The sequence below is a fragment of the Martes martes genome (genome assembly GCF_963455335.1).
Source record: "Martes martes genome assembly, chromosome: 7".
NCBI classification, from domain to species: Eukaryota; Metazoa; Chordata; class Mammalia; order Carnivora; family Mustelidae; genus Martes; species Martes martes.
Genome location: NC_137894.1, coordinates 12,374,716 through 12,390,237, shown reverse-complemented (window position 1 = coordinate 12,390,237; position 15,522 = coordinate 12,374,716). Strand labels below are relative to the sequence as shown.

Sequence of the window (15,522 nt, the reverse complement as noted above, 5' to 3'; positions counted from 1 at the left end):
GCTGTGCCGGGCACAGCTGCCCCTCAGACGCACTGCAGAGATGGGGGCCTGTTTAAATCACCCTGCCTCCTTCTCTCATCAGACACATTCCCTTGACCATTATCAATCGCACAACAGCCACATTTGTCTATTCGAGACCTTCCAGTGTGGAGACGGTTTTACTAAACGCCATGGCCTTCCTTCCTCTGTCTTGCCCCTGCTCCACATCCTTTTATCCTTCTTGCTGCCAGAATGTCCCTCATCCAGTTTTTTCCATTGACTTTTTCCACCCACTCAGGGTCCTGTATGAGCTTCAAGCATGAGCACTACCATCTGCTGTCACACAGACATATGAAACCCCAGGCATCTCCCTGGATCTAGCACAGTCTTGGGATTTGAACCTTTGCACAGTCTCCCACCAACTGAAGTCTCCACTCATTAACTCTTTGCTCAGCTATCTCTTCCTGTTATCAGACTTACTGATAAGATGTCCCTTCTTCAGAGATGCCCCCTGTCTGTCTTTCTCTCTCCTACACCCCTTTCTGGGCTGGTCAGGTCTCCCCTGCCACCCCATCTTATCTCTACCTCTCATCAATGCAACTGGATTCTAGTTATTACTGTTCCTCCTCACTACAAAATCGATCCCCGCAGGAAAATGGCATTGTAGTGCAATAGTGAGGGCAGGTTCAAATCTAAGCTTCTTTGCTTTGTAGTTCTGTGACCCTGAGCTAGAGTTAATCACTCTGTGATTCCATTTTCTCATCTGTAAAATGGATATACTAAAAATCCTTAATCCAGAGGCCGCTTGGAATCATTTAATCTGATTCCTCCAGCAACTTCTTAAAGAAATTATTATGTGTAAAGGGTTTACAACAGCGTCCGGCTGGCACATGACCTGAGCTGATGTTGTTATTATCCTGGTTTTATGAAGTATTTCTCATTCTTAGACCAGGTCAGTGCCTGACACTCAGGACTGAGAGTTAATGAGTGAATGAAGGGAGAAATATAATACCCTCCTCATCATCTGACCATTTCCTCTTGTCACTTACGTTTTCGTTAAACAATTTTGAGAGTAACTTCAGAAATCATGGGTCATTTTATATGAAATCTAGGTGGGCATCAACATATGTAAGGCAAAACTCTTCTGCTCTTTAATTTTTCTTCTAAGACATGGATAATGGGAACAGCAACATGTAAACTCAGTAAAGCCAAATTTAAGATGATTCATAACTTACTTTATAAACAAAACAAACATGTTTATTAGGCCAACAAAGGGTCACGCAAGAGAAACTGGATTTGATAAGGAACTGAGAAAGATCAGCGTCCACACAAAGTTCCATATTAGCTATTTATATTTCCTGAAGTTTGTTATAACTTACCGATTTCCCTCCATCTGGATATATATAAAACTTTCCCTTGGCTTTTAGCATTAACATTAATCTCTTCTTTATCCATGCAATTTTTTTAATGATTTATTTATTTATTTGAGAGAGAGAGAGAGAGAGCATGAATGGGAGGGGCAGAGGGAGAGCGAGAGGGAGAGAGAATCTCAAGCAGACTCTGCACTGACCGTGGAGCTCAACATGAGACTCGATCTTATGACCCTGAGATCATGACCTGAGCTGAAACCAAGAGTCAGACACTTAACCAACTGCACCACTCAGGCACCCCTACCCATGCATGTTATCTTCTCTTCTTAAAGAAACTATACTGGACAATGGGGCACCTGGGTGGCTCAGTGGGTTAAGCCTCTGCCTTGAGCTCAGGTCATGATCTCAGGGTCCCTGGATCGAGTCCCACATCAGGCTCTCTGCTCAGCGGGAGCCTGCTTCCCCTGCCCTCTCTCTCTGCCTGTCTCTCTGCCTACTTGTGATCTCTCTCTGTCAAATAAATAAATAAAATCTTTAAAAAAAAAAAAAAAAAAAAAAAAAAAGAAACTATACTGGACAATAAAATAAGAAAAAAAAAGGTATCAGTGAATCTTCAGAAAGTAGATATTGATATAGTTCTGGATTTGAAGAAATAAGTTTAAAGTTAAAAGAAAAAAATGTTTCAATTGCTCTGTTCATTGGTACCAAATGAAGACCAAGTTAAAAGAGTTCATGATGTCTGAAACAAAATAAACATGAATCATAGAAACAGTCTTTCTCAACCAAGACTCCATTAGAGATTTAGTCCTTGTGACCTAAGGTAGGAAGTGGCAAGCCATGGTTTGGATTTAAGTCAATTCTAGCCTGCCACCTGTTTTTGTAAATAAAGTTTTGTTAGAACACATATCACAGCCATTCGTTTAGGTATCAATGATGCCTGCTTTTGTGCTTAATAGAGTTGAGTAGTTGTGGTCCACAAAGATGAAAATATTTACTCATTGCCTCTCATAAAGAAAGTCAGTTGACCCCTGTCCTAAGTGATGAATTAACTTCCCATCTTTGTTTCCATGATGCTACTTGCTATGTATGGCTCTTTGGTAAGTTGAGAAAAAAAGCATTTGTTGTGTTCCATGTTTTAGTTGAAAAAGGCAGTTTCAGAGCATATTTGCCTCCCTTTTTATTTCTGAATATGATACTCTATTTTTTTTTTTTATCTATAATTTATCACCCAAACGAGGATACTTTTGAGAGTGAAATAATTATGCTGGGGCAATTGGTGTGAATTGGCCATATGGTCAACCCGGTTCCAAGGCACTACCCAACTGTGAAGCTGACAAGCCCAAAGAACAAACCAACACATATAAATACGGTCCCTCCAACACTGTAGCTTTTGTTTCTTTTGTTTTTGCATTTACTGATCCCTGCCCTCCCCACCCTCTTACCCCCACTGTCCAAATACATGGCAGCTCTACTTCAAACACAACTCAAATGTAGAACTTACTTTTTAATTCTTTCTCCAAAAGAAGCTATTTCCTCCAAGATGTTTTGAACAGTTGAAACAATATCCTGTACCATATAGATTCTCTCAATTAAGCCCTTTTTCTCGGATTCCTAGGAAACACAAAAGCAAGATTTAGCTCAGTCACTTCATTTTTATTGTCCTGCTGTAGAAGATACTATACCATGTTAAAATAACATGATTATGATGAACAGAGTGACTCCAAGAGATGAATCACATGTTTCACAACTTAAAATATTTATTGACTCCAAAGAACCATTACCCACTCATTCAGAGGCAACCATTCACATTATGTCTCAATCACTACCTCAGTGTGAGGAAATGATGTGTAGAAATTCCCACAGAACCAAGAGCTTCATTTCTCTGTAGAAGCTACTGCTTCTGTCAGAGGACTTGGCAACCTCTTCCATTTGGCTGACCCTGATTTCCGATCTGGCTTCACAGGGTTATCTGCCGGCTCACCTTACCTTATTCCCTCACAGTCCTTCAGATATGTTTTCAGTATGGTGCAAATCCAGATGATAGGTCTCCTAGTACTGTGGCTTCTTTGTCAAACTCTGCTGCATTTTTAGTCATGTTTTGAACACACTGCAAGTCTGACAAATGTTTCAGTCATCCTTTGGCAACCACCTCAGAAACAGAGTAGGCACCTGGAGGCAGACTACAAAGTCACTGCTGGACACTGCTCCTTACACAGGTTATCCCATGGAGGATGCCAATGATTGACTGGCTTTTCCTTCACAGAAGTAGAAGCAAATACATGTTCATCTTCCTCAGTCTCCAGTTCTTCATGTGAACCAGAATTTAGCCTCCTAAGACCATTGTCTGTATCTTGCTTATAGAAAACCTCAGGTGTGTTTTACCATGTTATGCAGCTAATACTTACAAAAAGAATTCATAAATTACCCAAATGTTGGAGAAAAGATGATTCTCTAAAGTGGTATTTTTACACAAATTCTTATATTCTGGTACCATAATCTAGGTCCCTGGGAACTCTACTAGAACTGGGATTTAGCTAGTATTCCTCTCAGCTCTTGTCTATCTGGGTCATTGTAGCCACTACATATAATATATAATACCCAAAACCTCAAATTTTTCTCTATCTAGAATTTTACTTGAATTAGAATTGTACTAAGTTATCAAGCAAAACCTTCTAAATTTATGACAGCATTTTAAGAATGACCTTCTATACAGCAAAAGAAAAGACTTCACTCTCCTTGTGCATTCTCTGTTCCATCAAAATGGACACAACTTGTGTGGGAAGGCGAATCCACCACCCGGTTAGTGATTATGGCTAAAAGCACCTATATGGCAGAAATTTCACAAAAGCACAAACTTCCCTTCTCCCACCTGTCCCTGTTTATGAAGCTACTTGGCAGAAACAGACCACGGGGAGGGCAGAGGTTAGAATGTACTACTGCCAGACCCTCTTTAGTAAAGGGTGCTGGGGTGATTTGAAGAACCTCTTACCATCTGGGCTGAACTACTTCATCCAAGCAATCTGTATAGAAGAAAGCAGGTTCATTGTGTCCTCTTGTTAAATCAAACTAGCAAGACATTTGTGGTTTTTCACCCCAATTTAAAACTTCTTAGTTCCTTTACTCTCTAATTCTTCAAGCAGCTTGCATTAAAAATTAGATATACCACCGAAGCAACCTAATTCATGCTCAGCCGCATCTATTAATGGGCACAATGGTGAAAACCCATCTCTGTCTGCTACATAAGTATTCATGTTTATAAAGGAGGATTTGAAAGCACTAGGGAATTTGACCCAAAGGGCAAAAGTAGCTTCCTCTTTTCAGTAGCATAGACTTCAGGTCAAAACAATTTCTTGGAAAATGACTCAAATTTCCATGTGGCTCAAGTTCATAAAAACATCCTAGTTCCATTGACTCTGTGTGTGTGTGTGTGTATGTGTGTGTGTGTGCGTGCATGCGTGTGTTCTCCCCCACCCCAAAGAAACACCCAAATGCCAAGGTTCTGGTTGTGAAGGAAGTATAAGTTAGTATACCAAAATGATAAATGATTGTCTCCATGTCCTTTTCCTTTTTAAAGAATTTGGTATTTTAGTTTGCATGTTTAATACCCAAAGACAAGGCTAAGAGACTTACCATATCTAGGCTAACAGGATAAAAATTTATCAACCAAATCTCTACACTTTCAAGAGTAAAAGTAATCAGAATTATATAATTTTTGAAATACTTATCAACTATCGACTTGATTTTATATTTGGTGAATCCACATAATTATTTCATTTTATTTTTATAAACACATTACCTCAAATTTTTTAAAGGCATACTTTATGTATATTAAAATGAAACTTATTTATGTTATTTGGACATTTCTAAATGATACATACAGATCATCTAAATGATACAATGATACAATCATACAATGCTACAGATTCACATATTTAACTGGTTTCCTAGTTATATATGTTTATAATCCCACGTCAGGGCACTTTTCAAAAGAATACTTTTTAATACATTCTTTTTATATATTTCAGAAAAATTGTTCTTAATCATCTTCAGAGTTGCACTTAATAGTCATTAAGTTGACACCTTTAATTGACTCTACTGTGGATTGTAATTGGATTGTAATTTTAATTACGAAAATACTCTCTCTACAGGTGCTGAGATACCTTGAAATCTCACACCAAAAAAATGTGTTACATGGAGAAAATTATTATCAATTTTAATTTTTAAATGTTGAGATCCCTATATATTTTAGCTTAAATATTTTCAAAGGCACTGCCTTTTTTTTTTTAAGATTTATTTTATTTATTTATTTGACAGACAGAGATCACAAGTAGGCAGAAAGGCAGCCAGAGAGAGAGGAGGAAGCAGGCTTCCTGCCGAGCAGAGAGCCCGATGTGGGGCTCGATCCCAGGACCCTGAGATCATGACCTGAGCCAAAAGCAGAGGCTTTGACCCACTGAGCCACCCAGGCGCCCCAAGGCACTGCCTTTTTGTATCCATTCATATGGATTTTCTCTGTCAAACATTCTTTAGAACAAAACTCTAAGTTGTATCCATAATTCCTTTGACTGCTTCACAAAATTTATGCTGATAAATAAATGGCTTCTCAATTTCCTTCCATTCTTGGGTCAAATAGATATTTAGTCTATTAAAGATCAAAAGATTTTCCACAAATTGAGATATCCCAAAGGGTGACTTCAGAATTAGATATTGAAAGGTGCACAACATTTGACCTCGTCGTTTACTTTGTGTTAAATATTATTGGTTTTTGTGGGGGGAAAAAATGCAGTGTCTTTTTTGCCAGTTCTTTTAAAATTCACCTCCACTCACTAAAAGCTTTCAAAGATGAAATGACTTAGCATTTCAGTCATCAAAGATTTTGATAAAAATTTCCAACTGTTTATGACCCCAATGCAACAAAAACTGTAGAGATTTCTTTTTACACAAGAGTTCAATAGCTCTGGAAAATGTTTAAGTTGACTAAGAGCTCCTCAAAGGTTCAAACATTCTTAAAATCAAATTGATGACCGGCAGCAAAAAACAGAGTACACATTGACACACTGAAGTGTATTTTTCATATTTGAAATATCTTTGTCACAAACAACTTTGTTGTTGCTACCTAACACTGTATATACAAAATATTTATAAGTGTGGACAAAACAGCTTCAATTCAATCAATGGAGCATTATCATTCTTCTATACACAGTCATGGATAATCAGGGCACTGTGGCCAATCCCAAGTACACTTCTGCCTCATAAATGCCTTCATTTTGTAAAAACATCTTATTAGTCATGATGCTATCCTCCATCAAAGTTTGCATTTATACTATCCCTATAAGTTAAATAATCCCCAAATATAATTGTTTCAACGAAATTTACATCAGCATTCCTGATGTCAGAGATCTTATCATTTGTAAAACTAATTAGCAAAAGCTTTATTTTGGTTCCATTCATTGGTTGAAAAAAAAAATCAAACTCATTTTAGAATTAACTTATTTGACATTCTGTTTCAATCACTCGATGGTGTCCAGGTAAGACTGCCACCATTTGACTCTGCCCAAGATTTTTCAGATATTGGTTCTATTAGAGTCAACATATTAACAGCTACCTTGCATTTTCATACACGTACAATGAAACCTTGGAATGGAAAAATCCGATAAATGTACAAGAGCCATTTGTCTAAAAGAAAAGTCATAGTCCACAGAGAGACATGTAAGCACAACTTCTTGGCTACATAAATAAAAGCATGTTTCCAGAAATGGTCTTCTTGAAGTAACTACTAACTGTTGAAGACTCTTTGGCAGTTTTGTAACTTAAGTTTATATGTCCCCAGGGGATAGCCAAGAAATGTAAACACACATCTCCCCCCATGTCCCCAGGGGATAGACAAGAAATGTAAACACACATCTCTCAGCACATCGATAATTATCTTGATAAATAGAATATTATTACTGGATTATTTCTTAAACACGAATTCTGACTTTATTTACTCATTGCAAAACTTTATCAGAGAGTAAAAAAAAAGGTAAATGCAGATTTACTCTTTGGAATGAATGAAACAAAATATGATAGCAAAAGTGTTCAGACTACTTTTTATTCTCTTATCCATAGGACTGTTTAAATTCTGCCTATATTTAACGTACCCTCACCCTATCATTTTTCATCTTTCCCACTAACCCTACTGGAACAGGCAGTTTGGAGGCTGTATGCATCATACAGATTGGGCAATAGCCTTGTGCCCATAGGCTTGTATACAATGTGACTGATTGGGGGGAATGGGGAGCATCAGAGGCTTCTCCACCATCGCTTGAGACAAGAAGAGGTGAACTCATCTGAGAGCACTTTGTTTTGTCAGGGACCATCCAAAAGCTCTCCCTGAAAGCTAGGTTTTAGTGGCTTAGTCCCCTGAAAAGGGGTCAGGAAAACAGAGGGGTTATCCCCGCTTGTTGGCTGGATTTAATCAGGTGTCAGTAAGATCTCTGGTCACTGCTCATGCCACCTCGGGGCTACTAGGAAAAACCATAGCAGAAGCAGAATGCACAAACAACAAGCCTAAGCAATTTATCGCAGTGTATTTGAATGGAAGTATTAAATATAATACTTAGAATTTAAATAAAATGGGGGGGGCAGTAAATGGAAAATTTCTGGGCAAGTAGGTACATGTAACATAGGATTCTAGTCCAGAACGCCAGAGCAAGTGTATCTTCGTTATAAGAAGCCCCTCAGCGCCTGGGTGGCTCAGTCAGGTAGGCAACTGCCTTTGGCTCAGGTCATGATCTTAGGGTCCTGGTATCGAGCCCCGCATCGGGCTCCCTGCTTGGTGGGAAGCCTGCTTCTCTCTCTCCCTCTGCTGCTCCCCCTCTTTGTGCTCTCTCTCAACCAAAAAATAAAATCTTGAAAAAAAAAAGCTTAAGTTCTAGTGGACATTTCACAAGGTGGGCATTCAGCTCCCACTTGTTCTTTTTGGCATTTGCTTCTTTGATGTCTATGGGTTTTTGTTCTGTCTCTTTCTATACCATCAGATATATAATTTTGAGATACCTGACTCACTTACATATTGACCCCTACTCTTTCTTTCCAGCATTATTTTGCCCAGAACTCATGAGAGTATGTTAAATGATGTCTTTTAAAACTATTTCAAAAACATTTCTTTCCATTCTTATATTTAAGAGCTGGGGTAACCAGGGATTGTTTGCACCAACAGGTGAAAAGTTAACAAGAAAAACAAACAGACCAACCAACCATGAGACTTCAACTCTGCCCAGGCCCACACATTTTGTAAATAGCAGGCTAGGGGTCAGAGAGAACTGAGTTCTGCCTGGTCATCTACCAATTTTGTGATCATGGCAAATTCCTCACCCATTCTGAATTCCAATTTAACTATCTGGGAAAAGGGAGAGTCTAATCCTTTCCTGACTGAGTGAAGAATTAAATATTATTCGTATCATAAGATATGTAAAGCATTTGGTACATTATAGACACTTCATAAACATAAGTCCCTTCCTTTTGAGAATGCAAAGAGATAAAAGAAGGAATAACCTTCGATCTAGTTGAAAGAATACGGGGGTTAATTTAAGTTTTGAAAGCAATGATCTTCCAAGACAAGTCTACTCATGTTGCCCTGCGTTGTACGAAAGATCATCTGGCAGTTTTATCTGCATCATGCTGGCTTTATTTACACGTCTCAGATTGAACCACGGAATGTGGTGATAACAGTTTAGCAAACACAACATTACATCTGCTGCTGCCACCAAATTGCCTGGGAAAAGCAACAGAGATCCATTCAGGAAGACAGAACCGTTATCACGTGCGCTGGTGTGTTTCCTTAGCATAGGAGGCTTCTGATTTATAGAGGGAAATGTGTAATAAAGAGTGGAAGAGTGGTGGCCATTGGGGTGATTAGACAAATGCACAAAAAAAATTATGACCAGCCACGCACCGCACTCCCAGAGCCCTACATTTGAGAAAGAATGGATTTTACTTCTTATTACAAACTTGAAAAACCAGTGAGGCATACGACCGTTCACATGATTTGGGTCTACTTCATGATAAAGCTTGCATCACAAAATAATAGAAGAGATGAGAGCGTGCAACTTTTCAGACACAGAATTCCAATTTCATAAGGTTCCTTTGTTTTCTGATAGGCCATAAAGAAGGACTGGCACTCCTTGTAAGAAAGATGAAGACAAACTCCATCTCTATAACCTAAAAATGTATATTATTATATAGAGACGGATGCAAGATCACCATTTTCTTCATTGTCCATTTGTTTATAATACGTGAGAAAAATAAACCTGAGTCTTTTGGCTAGGTTTGTAAAGCAGTCAGATTAAGAACAAATCATGTACTTTTTTTTATAAGTAAAACCAAAAATCAATCAGGAAGCAAACGCATCCTTCTTCGGGTCTGGTTGCCACCCCCACGGCTCCAGTGACTATAGCACTGTAGGTGTAATAAACCAGCTTGGAGCCTCTGGGAGAGAATTCACACCATCAAAATGAATTTACAACTCAGAATTAATTATATAATCAGTATGTTACTTTAAATCTTTCCCACATGTTCCGATTTAGGAAAAAAAAAATCCTCATTTCTCAATTAATTACCTAAGCGAAACCGGGGAGACAGTCCCAAAAATGGACCATGTCAGAAAAAATCCTTTTCGACGAGTTTAAAAATTGAGTTGTATTTGTCAGAGGATGGGACACATTCCCAAAAGGGATCAATGCAAAATTCCGTCTCAAGATCTCTCCAGTAATTCCAGCCCTCTAGAGCAAAAACACAAAAATATAACTTTGCATTTTCAATGGGACTATGTTTGGTCTGTTTTATTCTACGGAATATTAAAAGCCTATCATTTGAAAACTTGAAGAATTACAAATGCCAGAAATAGACTGGAATTTAGCATGGAAAACACACAACTAAAAAGAAAAAAATTCAAACCTCAGTATCTGTCATAACAAAGAATAAGAAGCAGTATTTCTGATAGATGAGATTAAAAACTACTCCTTGGAAGCCTGGCTTACTGCACTGGGAAAGGTCTTTAGGACTTCTTCCCATGAGATGTGGGGGATGTGCGCATGCGCTTTCAGACATGCATGCATACGCACGCGTGCACACTCACACACACACACACACACACACACACACACTCAACTCCTTAGCGTATGCTTTTTCCACGGGGGTAAAATTCTGTAGTTTTTCAGGAGAGCATTTCCTTCTCAAGTATTCTTTTGCTTAGGGAAATGAATATAGAACAAATCTGGATTTTAAATCAATATCATTTCCAAGTGGTTTTGAAACTGCTCTGTTCATTACAGAAAGCGCTTCCACGCTGACTGGTATTTACCAACGAGTTTTCCTGGCTTGCCACAAGAATCTCATCTGGCGTTACAGGGAAGGGCTGAAGAACGTAAAAGAAGGCACAGCATCAAGAAGATGTTGGTAAAACACCAATGAAAAACTGCGAACAGTCTACAATAATTCTTTGGCATTTAGACCTCAGAAAGATTGGTTTTTGATACGTGCCTGACCCCCCCAGAGCAATCAGGGTCTGTAAGTACTGAAGGGAGTTCTCTGTAACTAGGGCAGGTAGACCCACAAGGAGCTGCCGATTTTACCGTGTGGGTCGTTTAGTTTTCTCCGAGGAAGGGGAGCAGGAAGGGCAGAAGATAGAACATCCATGCGATCAAGCAGCGCAACAAGTAATCCTTATTACCCTAAGACTCCGCTCCAACATCACCTCCTTCAGCACTAGCTTCCCCGCCCAACCTAGTGTATAAACGTCAATGAAAGTAACAACCACACTATAGTCCCATTATTTACTCAGAGGACCATGTTCATAGTTTTAATCTTTGCACCTAAAGAGGCTGAGAGAGGGAGAAAACACTTCATAAATATGTAACAGTTGCAGGAAATGAACCGAAAAATAAATGACATGTTTCCTTCATGACAGTGTGGCATGGTCCAAAATAAATCTGATTTAGGTCAGACGAACTAGATTTGAGTTTTGCTATTATCCTACCTAGTGAACTTCTCTTAATTTGTAGATGGGGAAAATAATATCAAATGTAATGGTTTATTTTGAGTACTGGATGAGCTAACATACATAAAAATAGTAGCAAATTATAAACCCTCTACTAATATTAATATTTTTATAAATATAATTATTTGGCTAATATTCAACATAATCTTGTTTTATATTATTACTTTTCTGTCCTTTATTACTTACTTTCAGTTAGTACTTGTCCCTTGAGGAAAAGAGAGGGGTCTTCACTTATCAATTACCTTGTAAATCCACTCGATATTTGGGATTTAGGGCAAACCACCAGGGAACAGAGGGGGTTTCATTAAGAAAGACAAAAGGAACAGCTATTATCCTCAGAGAAACAATGACTTGTGGATAATGGAGATACAATACCCAATGTACTCTACATTAGCATGATATAAACATTTTAGGCAATAAGATATTAAATATCTAGACACAGTATAGCCTATAAAACCAGAGCCACTGACTGTATTTTGTTAGTGCAAACAAACTAATAGAAGGATAGATAATCCATCTAATTTATAGGCTGATGTATCATATTTCACAATATTTGGGAATTACATACCAAACATAACCCTTACGATAGAAATCACAAAGAAAATATACAAGTACTAGGAATATTAGTGAGCCTGATATGAGCGGGATGAATAATGGTCCAAAAGGTTAGATTAGTAACATTTCTGGTTGGTTTCAAAATGCAATGAAGCCAACACATTTTTTAAGAATGGGGGCTTGAGTTTTAAAAGAAAAATTTGAGCAAGTCCATGTGTCAGAGAAAAGACTGCAGGAGATACGGAAGCCAATCCCTTCTTATTCAAAACATACATAAACTGATAATTAAGAATTGGCTAGAATCCATTTTAATATTGAAGTCTTGAAAGTAAGACGGTATGGTAGAAATGGTAGTAATTAAATCACTTCATCACTAAAAATCACATCAAATCAAATTAAAAGGAGTTAAATCAGAGCAACCATTTACTTTCTTTTCCTGAAAGTTATCCTTTTATTTTTTTAAGACTTTATGTATTTATTTGAGAGAGAGAGAGAGAGAGAGAAAGAGACTGGGAACACGAGCAGGGACGAGAGGGAGAAACAGGTTGCCTGCCAGCAGGGAGCCCAATGTGGGACTCAATCCCAAGACCCTGAGATAAGGACCTGAGACAAAGGCATATGCTTAACCGACTGAGGCACCCAGGCACCCCACTGAGAGTTATCCTTAAATGCATCCTCTACAATATACCCTGTATACAGATTGCATGTCCCCGAAAGTGTGCATGTGTGTGTGTGTGTGTGTATGTATGTGTATTCAACTACTACTAGCCTTTCAAAGATATTGTCTGACTTTATATTTTCTTAAAAATACCACACTTTATTATTTTAAAAGTACCACTCCTCTGTCAATAGGTTAAAAAATCACTAATCAAATTAATTTGCTGTGTGTTTGGGACATTCTTAAGAAGGCATAAAGGAATCATAGGCCAAATGACTCTTATGATGAGATTGTAAGATAAAACCTCCTCCAAGCATGATCGTCTCCCCTGGCTGGGACACTAGAGATCATCTTCTCTCTCTGGAGTAAGAAAGCACAGGGAATCAGGCATCCTGGGCCTACCCCACTCATCCAAAGGACAATGCAGGTTATATTACAGCAAGAACACCTTTTAAATACATACGCCACGTGGTTCTTTCCCTAAGAAGCTTCTGCTTGGAACGAGAGGAACAGCCAGTCTGGAGAGTGGACACCATGTTAAACACTCAAATTGACAGTCAAAAATGTGCTTAAATTTTAATGATGACATCCTAATTTGTGGAAAGAGCACAGAGATATAATATTCATCTGTATCCTTTCGTTACAAAATTGTTCCACGACTGATCGGCAAAAATGAATTAGATGTTTACTTTCTTAAGGAAAACAACCATATCTGTTTTTTTGCCAACAATTGACACAGAAGGGCAATTTCTCCTCCCTCAACACTGTAAGACAATTGTGCACTCATTGATCATCCTAGGACAGATCATTCAAGTCCTGTTTCTGACAGATGAGTTAAAGACACACCAACTCACAATGCAGGCATTACAGCACAGTTTCCTTATGATATAGCAATAGACAAAATTTTTTTTATGACATGCCCTTATGATTTCTTCTTGCTGATGTTAATAGTAAATGCTAAAATATTCTGTGTAAGCATTTGTTAGGCTGGAAAAAGAAAGAAACTCTAATACAAGTATTTATACCTTCCGCAATGAAAACAAGATATTATTGCTTTGCGTGACCTTTCCTAAGTATGGGATACAGCACTTTACACAATAGTTTCTTGGTTCATGCTTCAATTACTGACCTTTACTGTGCAGAAAATTAATGCAATTTTCATTGTAATCCATCCATACAAATAAGGTCCACATAGAAGAATTCCACATTTGGAATCTAATACAAATAGGAAATGTCAGCTGATTGCTGTTGGCTGAACTTAGCCATTATCTGTTTGTTCAGGGGTCCCCAGCAAACTACACTTGTAACAAGCAATTTCTTGAGTGGGCCATCAGGAATAAGAAAGAAATATCTCCTCTCTTCAAAGTTTAGTTTGTACAGTTAGTTTCCTAAAATCCCATAAAGTAGTTATCTGAAGGTCCTATGTTACATCTGAAAGTCCAGAAACACACACACACACGCGCACACACGCACACGTGCACAATTGTGCAATCTAATTTGTTTCTCATACAGGTCACCACCATGGACTTCTGACAGCGAAAAGGAGCAAGAGGTTAAAGTGATGTCATTTTACAACAATCCCCCCTCCAGACAATAAAAGTATGACAGACCCCAAACCGCGTCCTGGTCTGTGCCTCAGAGACTTGCAGGATACACAGAATGCATCCGTCTCCCGAGGAAGCTGTGCCAGGGGGCCCCGATGTGCTTTTATCTTCCACAGTCCCCCGTGATGGTATTTGGTGGGAAGGGGTGCTGGCAATTACAGACTGTTACTTTCAAGATGGATAGTCTAGATGGAAAGGAGTTTCCTCTCTTCTTCTGGTTTGGAAGGAAATGGCTGTGTTTATAATTTGTAAACAGCTCATCGCTCACTGGGTGTGTTACAGTTCCCAGAAGCACGGCCTGTCATGTCTAACATGCAACAGAAGCCGGGGGGGTTCTGTGGGTAAGCCCTTTGGCACAGCACAAGATGGAGGGCAGTGGCCCGGTGGCTGTGTGTGCGGGTCTATGGCGAGCACGTCTCAGCTGTGGAGTCTGGTCTATGTGGAGAAGGATGGATGGACTAATATATATTGGGATGTAGTGGGCTCCAGAAGTCTTAAAGTTGAAAATTCCTCTTTACTTTACAAAGCTCTCAGAGATGGGAGACGGAAAAGATATGGATAAGGACTGCGAAGTTTACCAGTCTCCCTAACAGTAGAAGGGTTGTGGTAAACACCAAGAAGTATACATAGAAGTCAAAATTTCATTTTAGATTTATTCCTCTGGGTAATCTCAAAGACCAACAAAACTGAGCAAGCAAACAAACATGGCCATGCTGTGGCCATTAAAGGCCCTGTGAGAACACTATAATAGAAGTATATCACGAACAGCACTGCCCTGAGGGAAATGAGGAACGTCCTAACGCCCTGTCTGTAACAGGGTTGCCTCACCTGCTGTGGGGACTGCAATGCTTGGCTAAACACAAGAGCTCCAAGGCTCTTCCATGTAGACGCTATGGTTCCAACTCAGTCATTCTTACCCGGGAAGGCTTAGCCCATTTGGCTCTCCTTCCAGATGCCCAGAGCCCCAGACAGTCCTTGAGGCACCTTACTAGAAGACTGGTTTGTGACAACCACTGGTCTAGACTCCATGGCCTGAATTTGTTGCTTGCCAGTTCACACCACTTTTTCACTCACTTCCTTCTTGTTGGAAGCTCTGCTTTATCAGATGGGCCAAAGACACATGGTCACAATGCTCTCTAAAAGACAGATGACGCCCTCTTCTATGGGGGGTTCATTTTAACAGACATAGCCAAACAGAAGGAAATCTTCCTCACCTCCTAGCCTTGGTAAATAAAATTTAGCATGTGGCCTCGTAAAGGTTTAAAATAATTTCTTTTAATACGTGTGGTTCTTTTGGTAAAACATTCTATCACCATG

General features: G+C 39.0%; 1 protein-coding gene across 6 annotated transcripts in view; it reads right to left on the bottom strand.

Annotated features, from left to right (window-relative positions):
* Positions 1-15,522, bottom strand: part of MCTP2 (multiple C2 and transmembrane domain containing 2) — a 237,150-nt gene that overhangs the window by 18,888 nt on the left and 202,740 nt on the right. For 5 of the 6 annotated variants that reach the window (XM_080808083.1, XM_080808085.1, XM_080808084.1 and 2 more), the window contains one exon: positions 2,851-2,960. In XM_080808083.1, coding sequence (XP_080664209.1) covers positions 2,851-2,960 — 110 coding nt within the window. Of the gene's footprint in view, positions 1-2,850; positions 2,961-13,730; positions 13,817-15,522 lie in introns of those variants that run through there. The other variant, XM_080808086.1, reaches the window with a different exon arrangement.